At 43.0% G+C, this 27,296-nt stretch overlaps 1 protein-coding gene across 8 annotated transcripts in view; it reads left to right on the plus strand.

The window, feature by feature from the left end:
- Positions 1 to 27,296, plus strand: part of TGFBR3 (transforming growth factor beta receptor 3) — a 187,351-nt gene that overhangs the window by 130,518 nt on the left and 29,537 nt on the right. For all 8 annotated transcript variants that reach the window (XM_070592193.1, XM_008524419.2, XM_008524420.2 and 5 more), the window contains exons 5-12: positions 5,794 to 5,977; positions 10,415 to 10,583; positions 12,264 to 12,411; positions 17,712 to 17,901; positions 19,896 to 20,230; positions 20,639 to 20,791; positions 23,828 to 23,968; positions 24,106 to 24,264. In XM_070592193.1, the coding sequence (XP_070448294.1) occupies positions 5,794 to 5,977; positions 10,415 to 10,583; positions 12,264 to 12,411; positions 17,712 to 17,901; positions 19,896 to 20,230; positions 20,639 to 20,791; positions 23,828 to 23,968; positions 24,106 to 24,264 (1,479 nt within the window). The remainder of the gene's footprint in view (positions 1 to 5,793; positions 5,978 to 10,414; positions 10,584 to 12,263; positions 12,412 to 17,711; positions 17,902 to 19,895; positions 20,231 to 20,638; positions 20,792 to 23,827; positions 23,969 to 24,105; positions 24,265 to 27,296) is intronic.

Here is a 27,296-nt window from a genome sequence, read left to right on the forward strand (position 1 = left end):
ACATTTTTTAAAAACAATTCCAAATTCACACATGTAGTTATTTTCCCTGCAATAGTGATTGTAACCATATTAGAAAAATATTTTCCCTTTTTCTTGTTTTTTGCTAATCTCTTTACATCTGCGTTCTTCCACAGACTTTAATCCAAGCCAGACTGTAGTAAGGGTACCACACCATGAGGATTACCCAGGGCCTACAGCAGACTGGTAGAATAGAGGAATGACATTGGTATATCATGTCTTTATTTCAGCAGGGCTCTTGACAGCTCTAGCATGATGTCCTTACAAACAAGATGAGGACAGTTCTGTGGGATCACTTTGTAGTTGGTGAACAACCTGGGACCCCAGTAAGCGCTGTTTATTGTGCTTGGGTCAGCGTAGGAGTGTACCTGTAAGTCACAGACCTCAGTCTGGTCTTGGTCTTGTTCAGCTTCTTAGGGATTTATATGAACATGTAAAAGGCACGCATATGAAATTTAGAGATACTGGCAACTAACAGAATAAGGATCTTTATTGGTCTCTATAGACTTGAAATATGGATCTGAAGAATAAATATAAGACTCTATGTGAAAAGAATCACTGTGTAAGGGAAGGATGCGAAGAGCCTCGACCTGATTATTTAAGATAAAGACCTGAGGATTTAGGTATCGTCATCTCTACCACCACCTACGTCCCTGGTGTGAGCTGCCACTCTTTCTTCTCTGGATAATTCCAGAAGTCTACTGGTTTCCTGCTCCTTCTCTCCCTTTAGTCTAGACTGGACGTAGCAGCCAGTGATCCTGTGAAAGCACTTGGTAGGTGTTGTAATGAATTTTCAGTGGTGGCCCATCTCACCCACACTAAACACCATGGTTCCTAACAATGGTCCGCAAGGTCCTGTTGGACCTACTGGTGTCCTCTGAGCTCTCTCACCTATTCTGCTACCCATCTTCCCTCACCCCTGTGCCACAGCCAGCCTGGCCTCCCTGCTCCTCCTCCACTTGCTGCATCTCAGCCATGAGCGCTCTTCCCCCTGACGTGCTCATGGCTTGCTCTTTGTCTCCTTCAGGACTTTAACTGCTCAGGAACTTTCTCAGACTTTCCCCATCACAGCATTTAAAAGTATGGTACCCTCTCCTCTTCTCTCAGTTGGTTTGGTTCCATAGCACTGATTGCCCTATTATACGTTTTATTTATTTGTTTTGCTCCTCTGGCTCCCTTACTAGACTGTAAGGTCCACGTGGATGGGGAATTTTGCCTTTCGCCTTCTCTGCTAGATCCCCCACACCTAGAGCAGTGTCCGGCTCAGAGTCAGCGGGCACTCAATAAGTATTTGTTGGATGTATGTTTAAAGCATAAATTAATGAATATGAGATAAGAGCAGAGTTCAGCTGATCTAAAAAGCTAATGTGATCTTGGACCTCCTGCAATCTTGGCCTCATGCGGTGTCTACATATATAAAGAAAGAAAGAGATTTATTGTCAGGAATTGGCTCACATGATTATGGAGACTATCAAGTCCAAAATCTGCAGAGCTGATGTCCAGTTTGAGTCCCACGGCCAGCAGGCTGCTGTAGAGCAAGGAAGAGCTGATGTCCCGTCAGGCAGGAGAACTCTCTCTTCCTCGGGGGAGGGTCAGCCTTTTCTTATAGTCAGGCCTTTAAGTGATAGGAGGAGGCCCGCACAAGTTAGGAAGGGCACTCTGTTTTACCTAGTCTCTCAATTTAAATGTTAATCTCATCCCAAAACACCCTCACAGGAACACTCAGAATAGCGTTTGACCAAATATCTGGGCACCCCATGGTCCAGTCAAGTTGACACATAAAATTAACCATCACAGTACATTTGTTAGACTACATCCAAAACCCCAAGTCTTATCCCGGGCACCATATTTCAGAGACTGTGCTGATGAAGATCTGACGACCATAGTGTCTGGGGAGGAGTTGAGGAGGCTGGGGGAATTGCCCTAAAGAAGTGAAGTCATGATCAGGGTGGAGTGACATCTTCAGACCTTTGAAAGGCTTGTCTCACGGAGGGAAGAGGAGGGAATTCTTTGGTCTGGAAGGCACAGCTCAGACAAGTGGATAGAAAGTAAGAACGGAAATCTTCTGCCTTGGGAGCTGGCAAGGTCTTCTTTCTGAAAGGGTTCAAGCAGAGGCCATCTGTGACCAGAAGTCAGGAGTCTCCTGTTCTGGTCTTGTCCTGGTCTGATTCCCTGACCTTGGGTAGGCCGTTAGCTTCTCTGAGGGTTCCTCCTCTCTACTGTGGAAATCATAGTAGCCTACCTCACAGGTCATCCTGAGGGTCAGATGGAAATAACAATACCTTCTAAAACTCAGGGGGGGTTGGGGGGCCTTTGTCAGCACCCAGCCTCGTCAGAGCCTGGAGAACTGGTGGTCAGAGGAGTGCTGACTAACCTCTTGCAGCAGAAAATTTCCACTGACCTACAGTCAGGGACACTTCACCGGGCCTGGCAGCTTTGCTCTCCTCTTATTGGAATGCGCCTGAGGAGTGGCGGTTAACTCCTTGTCCAAATTCCTCAGCCCTGAGTGTGTGAACCTTGTTGCTGCTGGCCCGGGAGAAGACAGACTGGAGCAGGGCTGATGGTACGTGGAGGCATCAGCCAGGAGCTGCCCCTTCCTGAAGAATCAGCTAGACTCCAGTAGCACTTTTCAGTTTCTTCAGGATACATTCTGAAGTCTCTCGCTATTTCTTCTCTTATTTGCGCTGTTCACATTCTTGCCTCTGGAACGTACCAGGGTAATAGATCCCACCTTCCACTCTGCAGAAGCGTACTCTATGTATAACGTATTTTAAACCTGCTTGTTTTACTTTATGGCTGTAACATGAATGAGGACAAAAGGATCAGACATCCCGGGGTGCTTGCCCTAACATTCAGAACTGTGCTGGCAGTGGGACAGAGGCCTTTGGACTGTTACGGGTTTTTTCGGTGGCAGGCTTGATAAAAATGACTTTTTTGCACAAGTGCTTTTGAATGAAAAGAAGGTTTTTACTACAGTGCTTATCAGAAGATCAGATAAACTTTGTTTGAAGTTCAGTGTTGCTGAGTAGCTGAACCTCAGAAGATTTATCCCCAGGGCCATGTGGTTGTGGTTTGGCAGGTAAAGGGCACAGGAGCTTTTTCTTATGCAGGTGATGTCAAAGCAAGGTCGAAGCGAAACGGTCCCTGCTGGTTTGTTTGTAACTGGCATCAGGACATTTAGCAAATGTCGTTAGCACACTTGATAGCACTTTGTGGTGCCTGATAGCTAATAGGTGTGCAGTAAATGGTAACTATTGTTAATGGTCCTAGTTTATGCCCAGCCTATTAATGATTAGTTCTGGGCTTTCCAAGCCAATGCAAACCAAAAAGCTTCTCTTATTCTTTATTAAGTTCTAAACAGCCCGATTTCCAGCATGGAAAGGAGTGATAGTAACATTCAGTCGGTCCAAGGTGTAGACCAAGATTTCTCAGTCACAGTACTATTGACATTTTGGATAGTTCTTTACTGTGGGGCTGCCCTGTGCATTGTAAGATGTTTAGCAGCATCCCTGGCCCTACTTGCTGGATGCCAGTAGCTCAAACCTCGCAGTTGTGACAATCAAAAATGTTTCCAGACATTGCCAAAAGTCCCCTGGGGGACAAAAGTGCCCCTGGTTAAGAACCACTCGTGTAAAGGAAGCTGCAAAATGCCCACAAGAGGCCTGACCTAGAACAGTGTTTTTCAAATCTAATCATCCAGGGAGCTTTAAAATATTTCGATGTCTGCGTCTCACCCCAAAGATTCCAGTTGGTCTGGGATGTGGCCTGGTCCTCAGGATATTCAGAAGCTCTTAGGTGCTTCTGGTTTTCAGCCAAGAGGGAGACCACAGCATTAGTAGGTCATGGAATCAATTAAGTGAGGTACTTCTTTGCTAGCATAAAAATATGTATAGATATATATAGATATATATATATATGTAGGGGCTGGCCTGGTGGCGCAGCGGTTAAGTTCTCACATTCCGCTTCAGGGGCCCAGGGTTCACTGGTTCAGATCCCAGGTGCGGACATGGCACTGCTTGGCAAGCCATGCTGTGGTAGGCGTCCCACATATAAAGTAGAGGAAGATGGGCATGGATGTTAGCTCAGGGCCAGTCTTCCTCAGTGAAAAGAGGAGGATTGGCAGCATATGTTAGCTCAGGGCTAATCCTCCTCCTAAAAAATAAATAAATAAATAAATATATAATTAAATAGAAAATATTAATGCCTAGCACGATAGTTGGGGTAAGTACTATTTTCTATGTGTGTTATGGTTGAAAATGCTGCTGTAAGCGATAGAACCATAAGCAAAATCCCTGCCCTCAGCCTGTTTGTACTCTAGCTGTTTATAACCTCTTCAGAAATGGTTTGCTTTTTGTTAATGATAAATTAATGTGAAACTTAATACAAGACATTTATAGTTCGATGACTTGGGTATTTGTGAGCCATTTTGCTCATATTTTGAGGTTTCACCCTAACATTGATAAAAATCTTTATTTTATAAATGTGAGCCAATAAAGATGACACACTTGTTTTCACCAGCAACTAAATTTGATTATAGTACAGCGAGAAGATGATAATTTTCCCCCGTTGTGTGTTAATTATACATACCATGATTTGCTAGGTCAGTGAGGGTCTCTAGATACCTCCAACAAGAATGTGGGACTTGCGTAAATCATCCTGAAAGCTTTATTACGATCAGCCTCACAGCCTCTTGACTTCATTGTCTATGGGAATTTGGGGGTCTTACAAAATAAACTGCAGTACACATTCATCTCAGTGCTGGGCGGCAGTGTGATCTGGCCGTTCCTTTTATCTCAGAGCTCAGGAGAACCTAAACCCAGGGGACTCTGGCTGTGTCCCTGTGGTGGTGCTTCTGCAGCTGTGGAGGACCTGGAAGTCAAGTTCACTTGCTAGTAGGACTTTGGGATCACTTGCCCTGATCCCGAAGCCCATTACAAGCCCACGATAACACTCACCAGGATGTCCCACTTACTTGAAGCACTTTATTTGAAAGGTTGCCCTTCAATTAGATATCTGGAAAATAGCAGTGATAATTCTTATGATTACTCACAATGCAGTATGCAGTCTCTCATCACAATGCTCTTTTTTTTTTTTTTCCTGCTTTTATCTCCCCAAACCCCCCCTGGACATAGTTGTATATCTTAGTTGCACATCCTTCTAGTTGTGGTATGTGGGACGCCGCCTCAACGTGGCCTAACGAGCCGTGCCATGTCCGCGCCCAGGATCCGAACCCTGGGCTGCCACAGCGGAGCGCGTGAACTTAACCACTCAGCCACAGAGCCGGCCCCATCATCACAATGCTCTTTAAGAGTCAAAGGGACAGGGGCTGGCCCTGTGGCCGAGTGGTTAAGTTTGCACGCTCCGCTGCAGGTGGCCCAGTGTTTCGTTGGTTCGAATCCTGGGCGCGGACATGGCACTGCTCATCAAACCACGCTGAGGCAGCGTCCCACATACCACAACTAGAAGGACCCACAACGAAGAATATACAACTATGTACCAGGGGGCTTTGGGGAGAAAAAGGAAAAAATAAAGTCTTTAAAAAAAAAAAAAGAGTTCAAAGGGACATCCTGCACTGTTGGTAGTTTTGTCATTACCTGGGAGAAGTAGCGTTGGGATTATTTCTTGAATCAGTGCTGGAAAAAGATGATCTGCCTGTATAACAAAGGGAAGAGGGTTGGATTGACAAACATCCATTAGTTGTCCAATAAATGCTGTCTCTATAATTTAGCTCTGGGTGACTACACCGTGTTAAATATATGATTTTATTTCTTCTAGGTGTCTGAGGGTTCTGTGGTCCACTTTTCATCAGGAAACTTCTCCTTGTCAGCAGAAACAGAAGAAAGGAGCTTCCCCCATGGAAATGAACATCTGTTAAATTGGGCCCGAAAGGAGTATGGAGCGGTTACTTCATTCACTGAACTCAAGATAGCAAGAAACATTTATATTAAAGTCGGGGAAGGTAAATTTTATGTGGTTTCAATTAATGACTGATTTACGACAGTCGGTTGTTTTCTTTTCTGAGACTAGGCAGTTACGGAGGAATCATAGAATCACAAAATGTTTGGAGCTGGCAGGGACCTGAGGCATCTCTGGGGCCTGCTCCTACCACATTCCCCCTTCCCTTTTTTCCTTCTGAGGAAACAGACCTGGTAATGGCCAAGTGAGAAATGGGGAGTAGCATGGTTGAGAGAGGTTGTGGTGTAGGATTTAGAAGACGTCGGTGCACAGAAGTCAGAAGTGAGTGGAAGGCAGGAAGCTGAAGGTGTGGGAAAGGAGATGGCAACTGATGGGATGAGAGAGACCGTTGCAGGATGGGTCAACAGTTAGGGCTTCCTCTTACCTCTTATTCTGCAAACATTGGAAGCCAATGTCAGTTTATGGTCTCATGACATCAGTTAAATTTTGGACAGTAGCAAAGGAAAAGTGTTTGAATATATTTTTAATACCGATGCCTGTTACAAAGACAAATTATTGGAGAAAGGAACTGTGTCACCTTGATAAGAGATTGCCCATTTTAATTTCCTTGCCTTGCAGAGGGATATAAATACCAGTGACTCAATTTTGAAAGCATATAACTTTCTTAATAACTTCTTTATCATTATTTTAGTTGAATGCATTTGGAGGCCCCATAAGTTGCTAGAAATAACAACTCTTGTGAATCGATCCTTATTATAGTCAGATGATTGTGTGGAAACTGCATTTCAGGTGTTCAGCGTCCGTCTGCTTTCTGCTGGATTCTACAGCAGTTGTCACCTCCTCCACAGACAGCGTGGCACTGCAGGGTGGGTTGTCGAAGGCTCCTTGCAGCCCTTGTTCGGATCTGGGCTGCTGGTCAGATGCAGGAAAAGTAGACACTGCTACTGAGTGTGTGCTGCATGCAGAGGCCACATCAGGTGCTTTCACATGTACCCTACGTAACCCCGCCAGTAATCCTAGGAGGAAACCATCATTTCCACCATTTTACAGAGGGGTTAGTGGAAGGTTAAGCTAACTTACTTAAATCCAGATTACTAGCAAGTGGCAAAGCCAGAACTCAAACCCAGGTTTCCTGGCTCTTGAGGCTAATGCCTGATGCTGTATTTTAAGTCTTAGCCAAAGAAGCATAACCTAAACATGAAAGTGGGCCACCTGGATGGAAAGACTTGTTTAGCCGAGTAGAGAAAAGAGGAGTTTTAGATGAGAGTTGGGTTCAAAAAGTTGAAGTTTGTTACTTAACTCTCGTGGTAGTCAGGTAGCTAATAATAGAGGTCAAGTCTCATTGGAGCAAAATGAAAAATCCCTTTTAACAAAGGATCTAAGCCCTGGCCAATGGTCTGCATTTCTGAAGCAGAATTCTAGTAGCGTGAAAGAATGTTGATTACCCCCTTGGAATTTGTTAGAATAAGAAAATGTTATAGTTACATTTAGAATGTTGGGCTCTGTTCTCTTGACAGCACATGAGCTTCTATGAACAGCTGTAGCCTGCCCTGAGAGAAGGGTTAAGTGACTTCCCCAAGGCCACACACTGGGTTGGGAAGAACTTAAAGGACCTGGTGTCCAGTCTAGTAAAAATTGGTTAACTCCTTGATAACAGCTTTGGAGCCTCTGAGACTTGACTCCAGCCACCAGTTGGGAATAAGTCCCTGGCCCACACTGTGGAGAGGAACAGTTAGGAGAAGCGAGGGTGCTTGGTTAGGTTGGTGAATCACAAGGTGATGTCGTTTATCACCATTGATCTGACTCCACTGAGTAAGCCTCATCCGCTAGCTTCCCAGAACCTGACCTGTCTCTACCCGACTTGTACCCAGATATCCCAGGCTGTGAGCCTCCTCTTGCTCTATTCCCAGTAGTTCTCAAAGTGTAGTACCCACCCCAGCAGCATCCTCATCACCTGGGAACTTGTTAGAAATGCCAGTTCTTGGGCCACCCCAGACCAAGTGAATCAGAAATACTGGGGCTGGAATCCAAACATCTGTGTTTAACAAGCCCTCCAGGTGATTCTGATGCTTGCTGACATCTGAGAACTACTGCTCTAACCTGTGTACCTAGAGCAGAAGAAGTGAGGAGTTTTGGTTCTTATCCCAACTGGTCTCGTTAACTGTGAGGCTTCAATCAACACTCATTTGCCACCAGAGCCTCAGTTTCCACCGCAGTAAAACGAGGAATTTGCATTACCTCCCAGGCTCTCCAAGTGTATTATTCTAGCTCTCAAAGGCATTTGTCAATCCTTTCCTAAAATACAAATAAGCATGTGACTTATTCCCCCCCAAACTTGCCAGGTTTCTATCCGGGGATTCCCCATTGTGGTTTCCTTTCTACTTGGCAGTTGCTGTAAGTTTTGATGCCAGGCATGCGGGAGGTCATTTAGGGGGGAAGAAAACCACGCACACACTTGCACACACAACAAAAAGTGATCAGCTTGTTCAGCTTAGTGACAGTGGCCTCTAGGACTTGAGCCCTTAATTACAGCAACTTTTAAACAGACTTTTCCTAGTGGCTTAGGAGGGTCACAGTATGGGTAAGTTTTTCATTATTTGTCTCAAATCTCACATCAACATTTGTTAATTCAGGAAACCTATACCATGTGCCTACTATATGCCAGCTGCAAACCAGACACACCTAGGAACTAGATATATAGGCCAGAGTCCCAGGAGGGTCCTAGTCTCTTGAGTTCCAAACTGGCCTGTCCCTGGCCCATGCACACACCCTCTGATTCTTGATTAAATTTCAGCCTTGTCACCCCAAGATCATCTTCTGTCCTGTGATCTGGGGGAGGCGTCCGCAGGGCTGCAGCTGCAGGGTGTGCGTTCTTCATCTGCTCATCTGGCGAAACCCTCAGCAGATGTGGAGGGGAGTCTGCTCCAGCAGCCTGAGTCGGCGGAGCCCTGGCCTCTTCTGAGGGGATCTTTAGGGAACAATGCAGAGTGCAGAGCCAGGACGCCTTTGCAATGAACCTATAGGCAGGGGCCTTCAGAGCTCCTCTGGTCCCCTCTGCTCTAGGGGTGGTGCTGGGGGCACCATGGTATGCAGAGCCACGATGCCACAGTGTGTGCTGTGGACTTCAGCACAAGGGAAGTCGCACAAATTACATGGGGGTGGGGGAGGGCAGTATCAACCCAGTCTTGAGAGCTCCTGGGCTGATTCCTCTCTCCTGAGAGAGACTTGCATGTGGATTTGAACCCTAGCATCCTATCCGTTAAATGAAAAAGGCAGAAATCTGTTTCATTAAAGCGCCAGGGCTCTGATTAATTACCCCTTCTGAAAAAAAAGTTTGCTACACCTAGAACTTCCTTGACATTGGTCCCAGCTGTCACACTGCCAGCAGTTTCAAGTTCTGTTTAAACATTTAAACCACTGGATGGAAATCCCATCAACCACAGTGCTGTGTCAACGGCATGTGCCGTTGGGGGAGTATCTTCAGACTCTTGGTACTTGCATCACTTTCCCTGGTGGAGGTGACAAGCAGCCCTCAGCACAATGAGATAATGTTTATAAAAGCAGCTTGTTAACTGTAAAGCGCCATACAAACATTAGTGGTCTGTGTCAAGATTGTGAGAAAGTGAAAGTCTGCCCCCACTGCTTCCCCTAAAACTTCAGGCTTTAGAGTATACATGCTCTGAGGAAGACATTTGAGGGAGTGATTAATTCTACATGGTGGGCCATAGAATTAGTTAGGTGACTGGTTCTCCTATTAACTGGAGTAGCAAATATCCACAGAGGAGCATGTTTGGGGATAGGAGGGATAATTGGATTCAGTGTTAAGTATGCTGACTGAAATATCTATTGGATTTTTAGGCGGGAGGTGCTTGATAAACAGATGACAATACAGGTGTGCAGCTCAGAAAAGGAGTCATGATCTGGGTACCAGTTGAAGCTGTGGGAGTGATTGAGATCATCTAGGAAGAATATGACACAAAAAGAGGATTCAGGAAGGAACTGAGCTTCTTAGCCTTGGTTTGTATCAGGATCAACTATGGAGCTTTTCAAAAAGAAAGCTTCCTAGGCTCCACCTAGATCTTTGGAATCAGACTCTGGGATGCGGTCCAAACAGGTGGATTGTGATGTGCTCTGAAGATTGAGGACCACTGGTATTTAAAGGATGAGCAGAGGATGAGAAGCCAGTGAAAGAGACTGAAAGATAGAGGAAATGGATGAGGACAAAGAAGTGTCACAGAGAACAAGAAAGGGAGGGTTTAGACCAAAACAAGCCACTAGAGTTGTCAGTAGGAGGTCGCTGGTGACCATAGGGATAGCATTTCAGGGCAGTGGTTGAGGCATTCATTCTAAGGCCCTTCCTTAGGCTTTGGTTCCCTGTGTCCTGCACTTGCTGGGTGTCACTGTCACCTTCTTTCCTTTGAATCTGGGTGCCACATAGCTCAGTGATCTGACAGATTGTCCTGTGCTGCTTTACTTTCAGATCAAGTGTTCCCTCCCACCTGCAACATAGGGAAGAATTTTCTCTCACTCAATTACCTTGCCGAATACCTTCAGCCCAAAGCCGCAGAAGGGTGTGTGATATCCAGCCAGCCCCAGGATAAGGAGGTTCACATCATCGAGTTAATCACCCCAAACTCTAACCCCTACAGGTGAGTGAGTGTGTGTGTGTATGTGTGGGTGGGTGGGTGTCTAAACCGAGAAGAGATGAAAATAAAGATCTTCCCTGATTTGAGGCAGGGAGAGGCTCAGCCCTCCCTGTGCAGGAGGGAGGGAGACAGGGAGCCATCGATGCTTTGGGTGAGATTCACAGAAGCTGTGAAGAAAGGAGTAAAGGCATCAGTGATGTACTTTATTTTTGCATCTGTCTCCAGATCCCCAACATTGCAGATGAACTCCTGAAGCCTATTCTGAACTTTTGGGTACTAATTATAGACACAGTCACTCTTGCTCCATCATCATCTCCTTTGACTGAGGTTATCCCTGATAAGAAAATTACAGAATGTACCTTATTAACAATTATCATTTTAATAACATTCTGTTTTTAATAAGGTTCTGTTCATAGTGTCCTCAGAACACTTTTGCATTCATGACTGTTTAATTCTGTGTGTGTGTTTTTTTGTGTGTGTTGGGGGTGTGGCCCTTCATGATGACACACCAAAGAGCCATTGGACACAACTTGCCTCTCCCTGTGTTCTTGTTCGCCCCCTCCCACCCTCAGCTTCCGCCCCAGGACTGGAAATTTAGCCCTCCCTGTCAAGAATAATTAGGGAATTAAAAAAGGGGGAGGAAGTAGGCCCTTCTCCCCTTTAGCCTGCATTTCGTGTGGACTAGTGACTTAAAATGTAAGTTTATATTAGAGAGGGATTTAAAAGTTAAAATTCTAATCAAATTTTGATTTTAAAAGTGAATAAACTACAGATCAGTTTTAGTCAGATTCCATTTTGTGCCACGTGAAGAATTTTGTGGAAAATTAAAAGGGAATAGGAATAGAAGCGGTCTGGCAAAAGTGCTTAGATATCGAGCCTATGGCTTCACTGGAGTATATCATTCATTCTATGCTTTACTAGTGTGTAAAACCGAGATGGAAAGAAAGACTTTCCTTTAAATTCGGAATGACAGACATTATTGTTTGGGAAAAATTCTCTTTTATGCTGAATTCTTAGAAGTTTGGGTTGGGTTCATCAATTTTCCAGTAATCACTTGGTTGACCATCTGTTTCTTTATTTTAATAACTATATATCCAGAAGTTTGGGAAAGTAAATGCAGATATTCTGTAGCAAATGTTAATGTCTTAAGCAAACCTTGCATAAGTCAAGAAATTCTCCAGTTTTTTGCCTCTCATTTTATTCTAAAGTTTCCTAATTTTTTTCCTCCTCCCTGCCACCCCCCCCCCCCCCCACCACCACCACCAAACTGCTGCCCACTTCTGGCTTTGAAGGATTTTGAACATACTGCAAATTGGAAAGTTACACATTGAAGGTGTTGAAGGTAGAAAAAGCAACAATTCTGCTTCAAAAGTAAACTCTTCTGGTTTGTTCAAGTCCATTTCAAACAGTGGCTGCCTTAAGTAACCTCCTCCTCACCCCCCCGAAAAGAAGAGAAAAATTTTAGTGGCTAATTATCAGCAGGCGTATTTTTCTATTGTTATATAAAACCATTTTGTTATGTGTGCACTTACAATCTGTTTTGCACATGTCATTTGCCTGGGATCGACTCCAGCTTTTTAATCAACTGGCCAGACACTGGAAACACGAAGACTTGGAAGAGAAGAGATAGTTGCAACTTTCTGCCATTTGGGTCCTAACTCTGCCTTTGTTTTCCATTCCCAGTGCTTTCCAGGTGGATATAGTAATTGACATAAGACCTTCTCGAAAGGATCCTGAGGTGGTCAAAAATCTCATCCTGATCTTGAAGTGCAAAAAGTCTGTCAACTGGGTGATCAAGTCTTTTGATGTTAAGGGAAACCTGAAAGTTATTGTAAGTTGGTTGAGCATCTCTTCGTTTTGTTGAATGGCAATAATTCAAGCTGTGCTTATACGTGTTATTTATGTAAAGTTTCTGCCTCTTTGGACTCTCTGTGCTCTCTCAGTTATTTTTCACTTTGTAAAATAGGCTGTTCCTTGGTTTCTCTTGACAAGGGTGGACAGTGTGGTGGTTAAAAGCATGGCCTCTGGGGTCAAGGCAGACTCGATTTGAGTCCAGACTGCCATGTCCTTTAACCTCAGTTGCCCCATTTGTGAAATTCCTAAAATGTATTACTGTACTTTCCAGTCCTCGTAAGTGTAAAACAATGAACACAATTATGCCTTTCGTGGTTGAGAGTCCTGTGAGGGCCTCAGTATCATGGTCCTGAGTATCAGCTCTCACTTTGGGGTTAGGTATTTAAGGAAGGTGTGGGAAATTAGACTGACTCCAGCTCCTACTGTTGACTTTTCTTTTTGAGATCAATATGTGGTATTGGCTTGTCTTTTCGCTTCCTTCTACCTTTTAAAGGTAAAACACTGATTAAAGAATCACAGTGTTGGAGAGGTTAGTGAGATAATGCAAGAAAAATATCTCCCAGCCTGTTTCCTAAGCATTATATTTCATGAGGGAAATACACCTTAGAGGCTTAGCTGGTTGGCGTGATAGGCACACAGCAGCTAGTTTCCCGAAAAGTTGAATGTTGACATTTGGTAAAATAACTTTTTTCAAATATGTTTAGAGAGATAACTGTTTGACAGAATATTGGTGTGAGTTACATTGAAAGTTAAAGAAAAAGCCCTCTCCTCATTTTTAAGAAGATAATTACCTTAGCATCTCTTGTAGACTCCAATTTTTGTGCATTGTCTTTTTAAAAAATTGTGGCTGGTTTGTCTTGCACTGAATCAATCGGAGTGGTTTTGTGTGTTCAATATTTTGGGAGAGGGATGCCTTTGGTTTTGGTATTTACTCATTCATGGCACCTTCTGTGTGATGCAGCAGTGAACAGAGCCAGCAGTCCCCTAGGCAACGTCATGTACGAGGCTCACCAGAGGCAGCAGGCAAAAGCCACGCACACACAAATCTTAATTTTAAAGTAATCGTTTCTGGTTCCTGTCGGTTTTTGGTTTATTTTTTTTTTTTAACTTTGAGAGGATCCCAATAAGCCATCATGTGTAATGGTGAGACATTAATTTGGCGTTGAGCACAAAGCCCAGCTGCGATTTTCTGAAGTCAGAGCTGTTTTGATTGCCTTCCCTGGCATGAGGGGTGTTGGTGACCTGGGGTGTCTGCAGCCTTTGCTGCCTGGCACACCAACCAAATGTTTTTAATTTCAGAATAACAAAAACAGGAAAGGGAATCATGCTTTGAAAGGCAAAAACATACAGTACATTTTAATTCCCTGCTGGAGTTCTTGTGTAAATGCTCTTGTGGCCCTAACCATTCAATGGCTCTTTCTCTCCCTGAGTATGTGTGCCTGGTCCATGGCAGTCCTGGAGTTTGCTTTGAGTGTCCCCACTTCTTGTATGAATCAGAAAGGCTAGAAATTAGACTGCTCATCCCAGTGCAAGATCTGTTTATATTCCTCTCCTTGGCTGTACTCCTGTTCCAGGCCAATTTTGGACAATGCATGACAACATTACTAAACAATTAGGTAATGTTTCACGATGTTCTTTTCTATTCCCCCAATCAGTTTCATGCTTTGAGATTTCCTAACTCCCTGTCTCAGATGTGAATTCTGACTATGCTGTGGGGGCCAGGTACCTGCTAATAAAAGGCATACATTTGCGCTTAGAAAGGGGGAAATGGTTTATAGTGACCTTGTTTCTATTAGTCCCTTCAGGGACAGCATGGTAGAGTAGAAAGAACCCTGGCTTTGGTGCCAGGCCAGGCTGGATTTGAATCACATCTCCAATTGTCATTACTCCCAGTAGTTATTGGGCAAGCCAATTGGACTCTTGAGTCTGTTTCCTTACCTGTGAAATAGGTACAATGATGGTGCTCACCTTGAGAGTTATTGTGAGGTTTGGCAGAGTTCATTATTGATTAATGCATTTATTCATTCAACAAGTAGTTGTAGGTGCCTAGTGGGTCTTTCATTTGAAGCACTTGGCGCACTGCCTGACAAGTTGAATACTCAGCTACATGTGCTACTTCTCTGAGCCTCAGCTTCCCCTTCTCTAACAAAGGAATAGTAATGCCTATCTCCTTATATTTTGGAGGAGAATTAAATAAGATAACAAATGTAAAGCTCCCAGCACAGGGCCTGCTGTAAAAAGGGAATTCATCTTTCTTCCGTAAGCAGCTCTTTAAAAGTTTGTCTATAGGAGCAATTAACTTCTTTAAACAAGGTAAAAACAAAGAAAAATGCCTACTAAAGGAATAGTAAGGAACTTGATGGGGTGAGTTTAAAGAAGAGCCACATTAAACATGGCTGACGTATATATGTGTGTGTATGTGTGTGTCCGGGGTGGGACATGGGCAGAATGCATCCTCCAAATGACAGAATGGTCCAACGAGATGCAAAGAGCTATACTGTGGGCAAGAATGGGAATACTAGAAGTGTCCACATTGCCACGCCCAGCTCTAGCTTTTCTTCAGGTCCCTTAGGGACCATGCATAATCACATTTTGGAAGAACCTCCAAAACGTAAAAGAATAGATGGGGGAAACTTGTTAAAATTTCCTGTTGTGGTATTTCATATAGCCTCCAGACTTCAAGGTTGGCGGCAGCCAGCTTGTTCTTAGAAGGTGATTTTAATCCCAGTGGCAATATTCGCTACACTCTCTGACCAGCCCCTCCCCCAGGCCTCTGTCCTCTACACCAACAGCTCTGATGCAAATGTCTGTTGGGCGGTGTGGGGGAAGGGGGAGGCCCTCAGACTCTACCTGGCTCACCATCCTTCACAAGGATGTGGCTGGGAAAGATGGCTGAGGCATTTGGAGAGTCCCTTGAACACTCAATTGGAGTAGCTACACTGAGGCCTTGGGAAAGCCTGGGACTCCTAGAAATACAGAATGAGGAATTCACTCATTGCTGGGAACCAACTTGCCTGCCATGCTTTGCAATCATATAGATAGATTTCTAGCCATGTAAGTCCCGAAACGTAATCAATATGAGTTGTACTGACAGCTCCTAGAGTTAATGTGGAAAGGTGTGAACAAGTTATTCCATATCGGTACAAAAAGGACAGGTGGCAGTTATGATGGTAGTATCCTGGAAATACAGTATTTTCTCAGCTGTCCAGCAACATGAAAGACTAGGGCAGATGAGGCCAAGCAGTATCGTTTAGGCCAGTGTTGCAACTCCAGCCAATCCAAACGACGTGCTGCTTTGAAAGCCTGGAAGAGGCTGAGCCTAAGAAACTGCTGTTGACTCAATGAATAAAAAGTTCTAAGAACAAATTGAATCCTTCTTTACCTCATTTTAGTCTTCTTTCTTTTTGGTTTTTAACTCTTCCTTCCCCTAAGGAGTTTTCTCTGAATCAGAGGAAGAACTAGAATATTCCAACCTATGAAACTGAGTTCTTTTGCCGATGGCTACCGAACTTGGTTAAAACTCCATCTGGTTAACTTACCCTGCACTGTGTGCCTGACTGCTGCTCTGGCAGTTTTTCCTCAGATAAACACTTTGGGTAACAGAAAATGAGACTGCGTGAGACCCTTTAAGCTTTGACTTGAAAATATGTGTCCTCAGCCAATATCCCACAACTGAAGAGGCCAAGAGAACTTAGAGCCTGTGAATCTTCTATGGTTTTACAGTGGGAAAGGATTAATATTTAGTCATGTTAAGGGCAAACAGAATGAGAAACAAATGGGGAATTTAGGAAAAATGCTGCATGTATGCAGGAGAAAATAATTGGGCATGGAAATTAAAGTGATTTTTATACGGCATGAAAACGGCATAATCTGCGTGCTGGAAGGGCTTGCCAGGCCTGGTCGAGCAGTGGTTGAAAATGTGGGGCCTTCTCTTTGGGGTCCCCCCTGCAGTATTCAGCTCCTTCACCACCTGACAAGATCTGCTATAGGAGTCAGGAGATGGTGTGGAAATTTACCTTCCATATCCTGGGTACTCGGGGTCCTTTTATATCCTTTCTCGGAAAGATTTCTATCATTCAATTTAAATTTTGTAACTGATTACCAAGGGAAAGCCAATGTTAAGACTTACTTGTATTGCTGGGTAAAATATTGGTACTTTAAGGGACAGTAACCTAAATTCACTAATTAATATTTAGAACATAAAATCTAAGCATATTCAGTTAATAAAATTGGCAAATGAATATAATTACAGGCTTGCCAAATTGATCATAAACTGTAAATGAAATATAAACATCGGTTGTTTCACCATATGGAATTTAATAGTTTACAAAGTTGAGATGGTCTCCATACTGAAGTAACTAAGGTGTCCCTTCTTTCATGTAAATCTAGGGTATAGGGAGTAGAAGCACAGCTTTTTTTTTTTTGGCAATATAAAATGCACACCTGTATACTTTATGCATAATTTTAAATAAAAATAAGGGTGGGCGAAAGGGATAAAGGGGCACATGTGTATGATGACAGATAAAAATTAGACTATTGGTGGAGCTGGCCTGGTGGCGTAGTGGTTAAGTTCATATGCTCCGCTTCGGTGGCCCAGGATTTGCAGGTTCACATCCCGGGCACGACCTACACACTGTTCACCGAGCCATGCTGTAGCAGCGTTGCACATAGAGAAAAACAGAGGAAGACTGGCACAGATGTTAGCTCAGGGACAATCTTCCTCAAGCAAAAAGAGGAAGATCAGCAACAGATGTTAGCTCAGGGCCAATCTTCCTCACCAAAAAAAGAAAATTAGACTATCGATGGTAAGCATGACTCGGCCTATACAGAAACTGATAAAGAGTAATGTACACCTGAAATTATACAATGTTATAAACCACTAGGACCTAAAAAAAAGAGAAACATGTAAAAGAGTAAGTAAAAATACGGGAAAGTCGTGTATACATGTTTGGTATGTGTGTGTTAATAATTTAAACGTTAAACTAACTCTGCAGTAACATACTGGATATGCTTAATATGTAACTACTTAGCTGTCATTGGATTACTTTTATCAACGTAAGCAACCCAAATGATATGATCAAATAGCATGAATAGTTTTCTTTTAATCTGCTCTTAAAGATTTTAGCATCAGTGTTCTTAGCCCAAGGAAAATAGGAATCAAAAGAATAAATAATTCCCTCATAAACAATATAGAATCTATTGGTTTCAGATAGTTATTCTTATTTAAAGCACTGTTTAATTTTAGATTCATTAGTGAAATTTTGCTGTTATCTTCAGGCTCCTAACAGTATTGGCTTTGGGAAAGAGAGTGAAAGATCCATGATAATGACCAAATCAATAAGAGATGACATTCCTTCAACACAAGAGAATCTGGTCAAGTGGGCTTTGGACAATGGCTATAGTCCAGTAACATCATACACAGTGGCTCCTGTGGCTAATAGATTTCATCTTCGGCTTGAAAACAATGGTAAGTGCGATTTTTTTTTTTTTTAACTGTATTAAAAATGTCCCCCAAATGAAGCTTTCCAATGAGGAACTCTTCTTGCAGCTTATGTGGTGCTGTTTTTCTATTGCAAATTTTATGATTTATTTGACTACTTTTTACTGAAAAGCTTAAAGTTATCTGGAATTGTGATTATTTTGAGGAAACTATGTTTAATACAGATGTTTCAGTCACACACAGTTGATATTATAGATCACCTTCACTGTGATTGCATTAAGGATAGATTGGCCTGGCTGCTTCTTGCAGTGGTACCTAATAATCAGCTGAGAGCCAGGGCAGTTGGGACTGCAGGAGAGAAGTCCTAGGTCAGGCTGTGTCTTATAGGAAAATAGTCACAAGGACTCATCTATGTGCTTTCTCATTCTCACCATAGAGGGAATGCAGGAGTTATTACCCCAGTTTGATGGAGCAGAAAGCAGAGGTTTAACAAGTTCTTGGGGTTTTCCAGAGTCTCATTGCTAGCAAGACTCAAATCCTAAGTTTTCTAACCCCATAGTACTGCCCCTGAGTGCAGTGCCGATAGAATGCAGGTTAGGAGTACAGGCTCAAGTCCTATTTCCGCCATTATTCACTGGTGGCGGGAGTTGCTTAGCCTCTGAGCCTCAGGTTGTTCCTCCTCAGTAATGTCGGGGAAGCAATAGGCCCTCCCTCACAGGGTTGTTGTGAAGGATATTGTCAAATACAAATGAAAAACCCTCCAAAGCTCTGATTGCTTTTCGACCCACGCAGCTGTGCCATCTTTTTCAAAAAGATAGTATTGAAGGAGAGTTTTGTCCCCTGGTCCTCTTCACTTCCAGCTCCCACTGAGATGGATTGACCTCAAGCATACGTCCATTGTCTTTGGAGAGTGGATGTCAAGAAGACTGGGGAAATTTTTTTTCCTCTAAATTGTTGAAAATATGACAAAACACCAAGTATTGATTGTATGGAAATACGTCTTCCCCTTTGAAGGAATAAGTGTGCCTAAGCAACTGTTTCTTTTTTCCTTCAGGACTAAGTTCTAAAAGGCTAAGTTGCCCAGATACCTTTTAGAATTTAGCAGTCAAAAAGGAGGTAGCAAATAATTTTAAAATACCAATATTATTTTAAGAAATCTTTACAGAGAAACTATTCTAAAGAATCTCTAGATTCAAGGAAGTATTTCAGTGGCATTTGAATGGAATCACATTGTCCCACACAACTTATTCAAGTTACAGATTTTTTATAGCTTGTAGGGCCTTAGAAATCATCTAAGCCAATGGTTCCCAACCTTGGCTATATGATGGAATCATACGGAGAGCTTTAAAACATATTAGTGACTAGATACCACTCTAGAGAGTCTGATTTTTAACCACCCTCGGGTATAGCCTTGGTATAAGGATTTTTTTTTAAACTCCCGAAGTGCTTTTAATGTACAAATTTGAGAACCACTGATATAATCCAACCTTTTAATTTTAAAAATTAGAAAACCTAGGCACAGAGAAATAAGCCACTGGCCACAAGCCACTCAGTCAGTTAGAAAGAACACCAGGACTGGAATTCAGGCTCCAAACTCCTCGTCTCTTTTTTTTTTTAAAGATTGGCACCTCAGCTAACAATGGTTGCCGATCATTTCCCCCCCCCTTTTCTGCTTTTTCTCCCCAAATCCCCCCAGTACATAGTTGTATATCTTAGTTGTGGATCCTTCTCGCTGTGGCATGTGGGACGCCGCCTCAACATGGCCCAATGAGTGGTGCCACGTCCACACCCAGCATCCGAACCAGCGAAACCCTGGCCCACTGAAGTGGAGCGCATGAACCCAACCACTTGGTCATGGGGCCGGCCCCTCCTTATCTCTTTTATCTATTGCTTGTTAAAAGTGATTTTACCCATGCTCATTCTGTGCTAATTCCTCCTGTTCTTGCCTCTGATGATAATGATTATAACCTGGCATCAAACACTGATGATTTTTTTTTTTTGTCCTCTTCTGTCACTGCCAGAGGAGATGAGAGATGAGGAAATCCATACCATCCCTCCTGAGCTACGGATCCTGCTGGACCCTGGCATCCTTCCTGCCCTGGACAACCCACCCATCCGGGGTGGGGGAGGCCGAAATGGAGGTTTCCCCTTTCCCTTCCCTGATATCTCCAGGAGGGGCCAGAAGGAAGGGGGAGAAGATGGCATCCCTCGGCCAAAGGACCCCGTCATCCCCAGCATACGGCTGTTTCCTGGTCCCAGAGAGCCTGAGGAGGTGCAAGGGAGCATGGATGTTGCCCTGTCAGTTAAATGTGACAATGAAAAGATGACTGTGGCTGTAGAAAAAGACTCTTTTCAGGTCAGTGCAATTTCTTAAAGGAGAGAAGAGAAGGCCACCTCCCTCCCCAGCTTGCCCCCCAGTACGTGTTAGTTATTTCCCTCCAGCTCTTTCACTTTTGAACTCCGGCGACTTGATACTGTTTTCTCAGTTGGATGGGCTCACTTCCCCTTGGCTGTGATTCTCACCCAGTTCCTGTTGTTCTCAGTAAGGGGGTTCCAGATCCTTGTGTGTCAATATTTTGCTATTGAATTTCCAAAGCCAACAAACACAATCCTTGGGCTGTTGAGAGGTGGTAGCTGGGAAGAGGTAAGGGGGGAGGGGGCATCAGGCCTCCAGCAGCCTTTACTTGGAAGACAGGCAAAATGTGGTAACTGTGCTGCAGTGCTACCCGTGGGCCCCCCTTTATGTCTTTGATGGTTGTTTCAGGCCAACAGCTACTCAGGGATGGAGCTCACCCTCTTGGATCCTACCTGCAAGGCCAAGATGAATGGCACCCACTTCATTTTGGAGTCTCCCCTGAATGGCTGTGGTACTCGGCACCGACGGTCAGCCCCTGATGGTGTGGTTTACTATAACTCTGTGAGTGTTCTCCAGAACAAAGGTTGGCCCTTTGCCAGAGTCTTGCTGGGTGTTACCTTAAAATTAGTCTTAACATTTCTATAACAATGAGGAGGGGCATATACCCCAGACCTGAACAAAGTCACTTGTCAGTTCTCAACAAAGTGGGATGTACTTTGACCCTGAACTTGTTTTATTTGCTTTATTGGTGAATCTGTGGGAGTTGCGAGACCCTGTTTTCTTGGTTGGAGCATTTGTGGTCATCTCTTCCAGCCGTCCTTCCATCACCTGGTGACAAAGGGTTCACTGGCAAGGTGATTATGATTTTTCTCTCTGGCCAAGCTGCAGGATCAAATGGCCTGGTTCTTAGGAGGGTAACATCCAAGCCCTTGAGCTAAGAGTGAGAACATCTACACAACTGAGCCAACCAGAACCATGGTCTCTGGCCTCATTTGAGTCTTGTCCAGAAGTGGGAGGACTTCTCTCTCCCTCGTGAACAAAAGAACCAAAAAAAAAGAAAAATCTGAAAAGGGCCTTCAAGAGATTATTATCAAGTCACTCTCCACCTCTAAGAAAGACCCTAAATTGAAGAAAATCTACTTTTGGAGCTACCCAAAGGGAGATTTCAGATTCTCCCAATGATAATCCATTGCAATAGCTAACACTTTTGAGAAATCCTTCTTGTCAGTTCATCTAAATCTTTTCTCTTCCTATTAAATCTGTTTTTGCAGAGATAGACAGTAGGCAGTGAATACTGAAAGAACTTGAAACATGAAATCCCAAAAGAACTTTATAATGTTAATTTGGCAGTTCAAGTTGTACTTTTAGTGGTAAAAACAAGGCTCAAAGATCCCCGCATCGAGCTTTGACATGGTGTGTGTCTGTGCTCGTAGCCCCTACTCCAGCTTTGGCATGGGCTGGGGAGGGGTGCAACTGCTCCTCCTTGTTCATTGCACTGCCGGTTGATAGATATGCTTGACTCATCCAGAGAAAAGACTGGCAGTCAAGTGCTCCAGTTGGTGTGGCTCATGTGGAGACTGACTCTCCTGTGAGCCCAAGTTTACTGTTCCTCAGACAATCTTAGAATGTTTGAGCTGGAAAGAACTCTAAGATGATCTCATTCAACTTCCTCATTTCACAGGTGAGGAAATTGAACTCCGGGGAGTTAAAAGACTTGCTTAGATTTGAGGGACTAGTTAACGGCAGAGCCAGGACTGAATCCAGCTTCCTGACCTCTCGTCCACTAATCTTTCCCCGACACCAGGCTGACCCAGCTAATCTCCCTTTGTCTCTGGAATAATTTTTGACTCTATGATGAACACCCTCCTGCCAATTCCAACACGAGTTTTCTTGCAGTTATCCAATTTTTCCAGATAGAATGAATGTCATATATTACTGATATACTTGATTTTGGAATTTCAAACTTGTGTCTAAATTAACACCAATAAGAGGCTATGGTAATGTGTCTATTAAGTAAAAAACTGTCATTTGCCTCAGAAGAGAATGGTATATCATGAGCCCTTAAGATCCCTTCCTTCTCGGGGCCAGCCCCAGGGCCAAATGGTTGGGTTCACGCGCTCCAGTTCAGCAGCCCAGGATTTAGCCATTTTGGATCCTGGGCGCGGACATGGCACTGCTCGTCAGGCCATGCTGAGGCGATGTCCCACATGCCACAACCAGAAGGACCCACAACTGAAATATACAACTATGTACTGGGGGGCTTTGGGGAGAAAAAGGAAAAATAAAAATCTTTAAAAAAAAAAATCCCGGAGCCAACCCGGTGGCGCAGCAGTTAAGTGCACATGTACCGCTTCGGCGGCCTGGTGTTCACCAATTCAGATCCCGGGTGTGGACATGGCACCGCTTGGCAAGCCATGCTGTGGTAGGCGTCCCACATATAAAGTAGAGGAAGAAGGGCACAGATGTCAGCTTAGGGCCAGTCTTCCTTAGCAAAAAAAAGGAGGATTGGCAGCAGATGTTAGCTCAGGGCTAATCTTCAAAAAAAAAATCCCTTCCTTCTCGTATGTATGTATGTGTATATATATATATATATATATATGTGTGTGTTGATGATGATGATGATGATGACGACGACGACGACGACGACGATACCTGGGGTAAGCAATACCCTAGGTCTTTGCTTCAATTGCATCAATACTTTTGAGGACCTGGTAAAGAATAGAGAGGCAATTATCCTACATTCTCTTAGCATTCTACTCCCTTCAGTGAATATTTTAGCTGTTTATTCCAGTTATAATTGTTTGTAGCAATTTTCAACTTACTATATATTTTTGTTTTGCAACTTATTCAAAATCTAAGCATGTGAAACAAAAAATCAAACAAAAAAAAAAGCAGAACTATCTTACGTATGTAGAGAAATTAGGATTTTATTTATGGAGTCATGGTTCATTCCCCATAAATGGGTGGTTTTTCATCTCATCTAGAACTAACCTAGAAATAATCATTTTAACCAGTGTTAAGATAGAATGTCATGGAATAAAACATGGTGTTCTTCTCTACATCTCTGTGCCATACAGGAAGATATTGGGGAAGAAATGTAGAAAAGATAGAGGAGTACAAGAGAAGAAATGAGGAGAGATAGTTCAATAGTAAACACTGGGTCCTTTGCTTCTAACTCACCAAACTTTATACAAAACTCGATGGATACTAATAACAAAAGCTCCTTGCGTTAGCCAACTCTTAGTATTTAGAATTTTCAATATAAGGAGAAGTCCCTCTCCCCCACAGTATAGGCAGGCCTGTTAACAACCCGATTGAACCCTGTTTCAGTGCCTAGTGTTTTCCACTGTTTGAAACAATTTGTATTTTTTCACAAGGGAAAATACGTATTTTAGTTGAAGTCTTAATTTGAACATGCATTGGGTTTCTCTTTCTTTTTTGTCTCTTTGAAGATGAAATCCTAAAAAAAACTTGAAGTTTCTTTTTAAGTCAGATTTTCAGTTTGCATTTGAATTATTACATGGGTATTTATATGAGATACAACCAAATGCATGTGAGTTGGTGTTTTTGTAACATTGTGCTTTCTTTGCCTTTTAGATTGTGATACAGGTTCCATCCCTGGGGGATAGTAGTGGTTGGCCAGATGGTTATGAAGATTTGGAGTCAGGTGATAATGGATTTCCGGGAGATACGGATGAGGGGGAGACTTCCTTCTTCAGCCGACCTGAAATTGTGGTGGTATGTGTTGTGTTTGTATGTAGTTTGTGGAGAATGTTGTCTTCTTCGTTGGCTTTAGTTAGGAATTACTGGGGGAAAAAATGGGATGTTAAAGACCAAAGCTCATGTGATTTATCTCTGTCTGGATTTTTTTCCAGTTTAACTGCAGCCTGCGGCAGGTGGGGAAGCCCAGTAGCTTCCAGGACCCGCCCAACAGAAACATCACCTTCAACATGGAGCTGTACAACACTGACCTCTTTCTGGTGCCCTCCCAGGGGATCTTCTCTGTGGCAGAGAACGGACACATTTATGTTGAGGTGAGACTGGAACGTTAGCCTTGGGCTTGTAAGTTAGTGCTGGGTCGTCGTAGCTCCTGGGGCAGGAGCTGACGCATCCTGGAACAGACCTCTTCTTGTTCTCCCTCACGGCCCTTGACCAGCTCTGGGTGAGGGCTTGGCTCCAAAAACACTTCCAGGTTGATTTCTGACCAAAGCAGGAAATTTCAGGATTTGATAAATAGAGAGAACATTTTATAGATAAATGTTTTGACAAAATCGGCAGTGTGAATTCTACTAATAAAGCCCTGTCTTTGCTTTGTCCTTAGCGTTTTTGGAACAGTAGTTCAGTAGTTGCAAATATCAGAGTATTGCACTAACCATGGAATTATCCAATAACCGTGGAGTATTTCAAACCACCTCCCACGTTATCTTTTAAATTGTACACACTTTAGTGAAATGCTATGCTACCATATCTCATGAAAATTGTTTTTTTCTAGATCACTATCTAAATGTATCTGTAAATTTATTAAAACTATTTCCTATATATAAAACAGTACTAATCATGCATAGCATAAGTCTGTGGAATGACTACAAAAATATTAGGTAGTGGTGGTAGTAACAACATAGCAACATTTATTGCGGATTTATTTTGTGCCAAACTCACCTGTAAGTATCGTGGTAATTTTACTCTTCAAAGCCATCCTATGAGACAGGACTATTAATCTCTCTGGTTTATGGATGAGGAAATTGAGGCATCTACTTGTCTAAGGTCACACAGATAGTTCCTAGTAGAGTTCAGAATCCAGGTTCACACTCAGGTTGTCTGTCTCAGAGCCCACACTGTTACCGCTGGATGCTGCTATCATTTATCCTCAAAGTGCCACTTGAAAGGGAGAAAATGTGACCTCTTAGCAGTGCAAGTATCCAGGTTCACAGATTGGATTCTAGAGAAGATAAATATCCTTCTGGCCCCGGGCTGTATGCTGGTCTTACAGAGAAGTCGTCATCTGATGAGCTGGTTTTGGTGCTAAGCCGCAAGCTGGTGTTATACTTCACCGTGGGAGGGGTGAGAAGCTTAAGGGGTGGAAATGGGATACTTCCATATATTAAAAGTGACTTCAGTGCACATATTTTTATTTTAGAAAGACAAATAACTCTCACATTTGTACTGAATCTGGGACGGAGCCCACTGGCTCTAGACGTTTTCCTGGATCTCTCCTCTTTGGTTCCCTATTCTGAACGGTTTTCTCTTTCTTTGGGTACACCTTCTTTCTCCACTGGGGAGAATAGAACGGTTTTCTACATGCTGTTCCTAATGATAAACGTCGTCTAATCCAAGATCGTTGTTTTCTTCTTGCTTTTCTGGCAGCACAATCCCCATGTGCAGTTGGTCAGTGACTCCTTTTTGTGCTGTGGATTTTATTGGTGCTGCTTAATGGCAGGCTGTTCTTTTCAAACCGTTGTGCCGGTTTTGCTAATTTATGGCTTTGCTGCTTTATGCTAATCAGTGGACCCATCTTCCTGTGTATCCTCCCCACCCTGGGTGTTTTGGTTTTTCTCCCCCATCTTCCCAGTGCTGGCTGGCTTGAAATCCATTTTTTTTTTTAATTCTTATTTTCCCATTTATATCTTTTCATTTATCATCTGTATTTTTCATAATTAAATTTAGTCAAAGACATTGTCAAGTGATAAAAAGGAAGTGGAACAAATCTCTCTGTTATCATTTTAAATATCAAGTACACTGAGGAGAATTTGGGGAGGGACGGAAATGTTATAAACTGCTTTATTTTAAAGTTGTTTTAAATTACCTAAAATATGAGAGAGAATTCGTCAGTCTATTGCTAAATAGGATAGCAGCCATGCCTCATCTGTGTTTCCCAGTTTGGGCTCCACTACTGATAAGAAATTTTTTTACTTAGGGTAAGTAAGTAAAATTTACTAAATCATTGGCTTGGTCTAAAGAACTATTTCCAGGTTTCTTCTCCCAACCGTCTTTGTCACATCCCCTCCCAGAATCCTCTGTTCCCTGTAGATTACAGTCCCTTCCTTTAATCCAAGACATTATCAATTTTGCCGCCCGGTCTTTGGTCATCTCTGGGTGATAGTTGGTCACATAATGGTAGCTTTTCTTTTTAGTTCACTTGTCTTAGGGAATTAAAAAATCTGTTTATAACCCCCAGAATTTGAATCTGTCTAGTACTACTAATAATAGCTGGCATTTATTGACCAGCTGGGAGCTGTGTTGTTTACATGTAATTTTGACTTTACAAATCCTCACAATAACTGTATCTAGTCGGTATTAGTGCCCTCATTCTGTAGGGGAGGAAACTGAGGCTCCGAGTTCACAGTGCATGAATACAGAGCACACGATTTCCTGGGACTCGTCTCCCTCCAAAGCCTGTAGTCCTTCTACTCCTTTCCAGTCCATTTTAGAGTAAAACAATTATTGATAATACTTTTTTCTCCAAAGCAACTTTTTGGCATATCTCAAACCTTCTGCCATTACATACTTTCTTTGAGATTAGAGAAAAGATTTGCATTTCTTCGGTCACATTTTTGCATGGAGAGTCCTGAGTTCATGTTAAAGGGCGCTTTTGAGTAATAAGATATATATAATTTGCCATCTTTCCAAGATGAAATATCTTATTTTTCAGAAATATTCTAAAAATAATGAAGTGTGAATGTTTACGGACTACCAAACACTGCTTCCCAGAAAAATTTCTTCCCACGTGTTCTCCCACAGCCACATCTTGGGCCTGGTTGAATTGACCCTGTGACTGCAGTGGAATAGTAAAGAGAAAATGGACTCAGGGTCAGAAGACCTGGGTTTAAGCCTTGGTATTACCGAGTATTTGCTAGATATGATTTTGACTAAGTCATCTATCCTATATGTTCAGTTTTCCTCCATTTATAAAATGGAGATGAAAGTATTTATCCCCCAAGATTGTTCTGAGGCTTAAGCTTTAAGGCACAGCAAAGTGACATTACTATACCATCTTCATTGTTGAGGGTCTTGAAGTTCCTACATAGGGATCTTTCAAAATAGTGCTGCGGACAGAAGGCTCCATATG

This window comes from Equus przewalskii, chromosome 24 (genome assembly GCF_037783145.1).
Source record: "Equus przewalskii isolate Varuska chromosome 24, EquPr2, whole genome shotgun sequence".
Classification (NCBI taxonomy): Eukaryota; Metazoa; Chordata; class Mammalia; order Perissodactyla; family Equidae; genus Equus; species Equus przewalskii.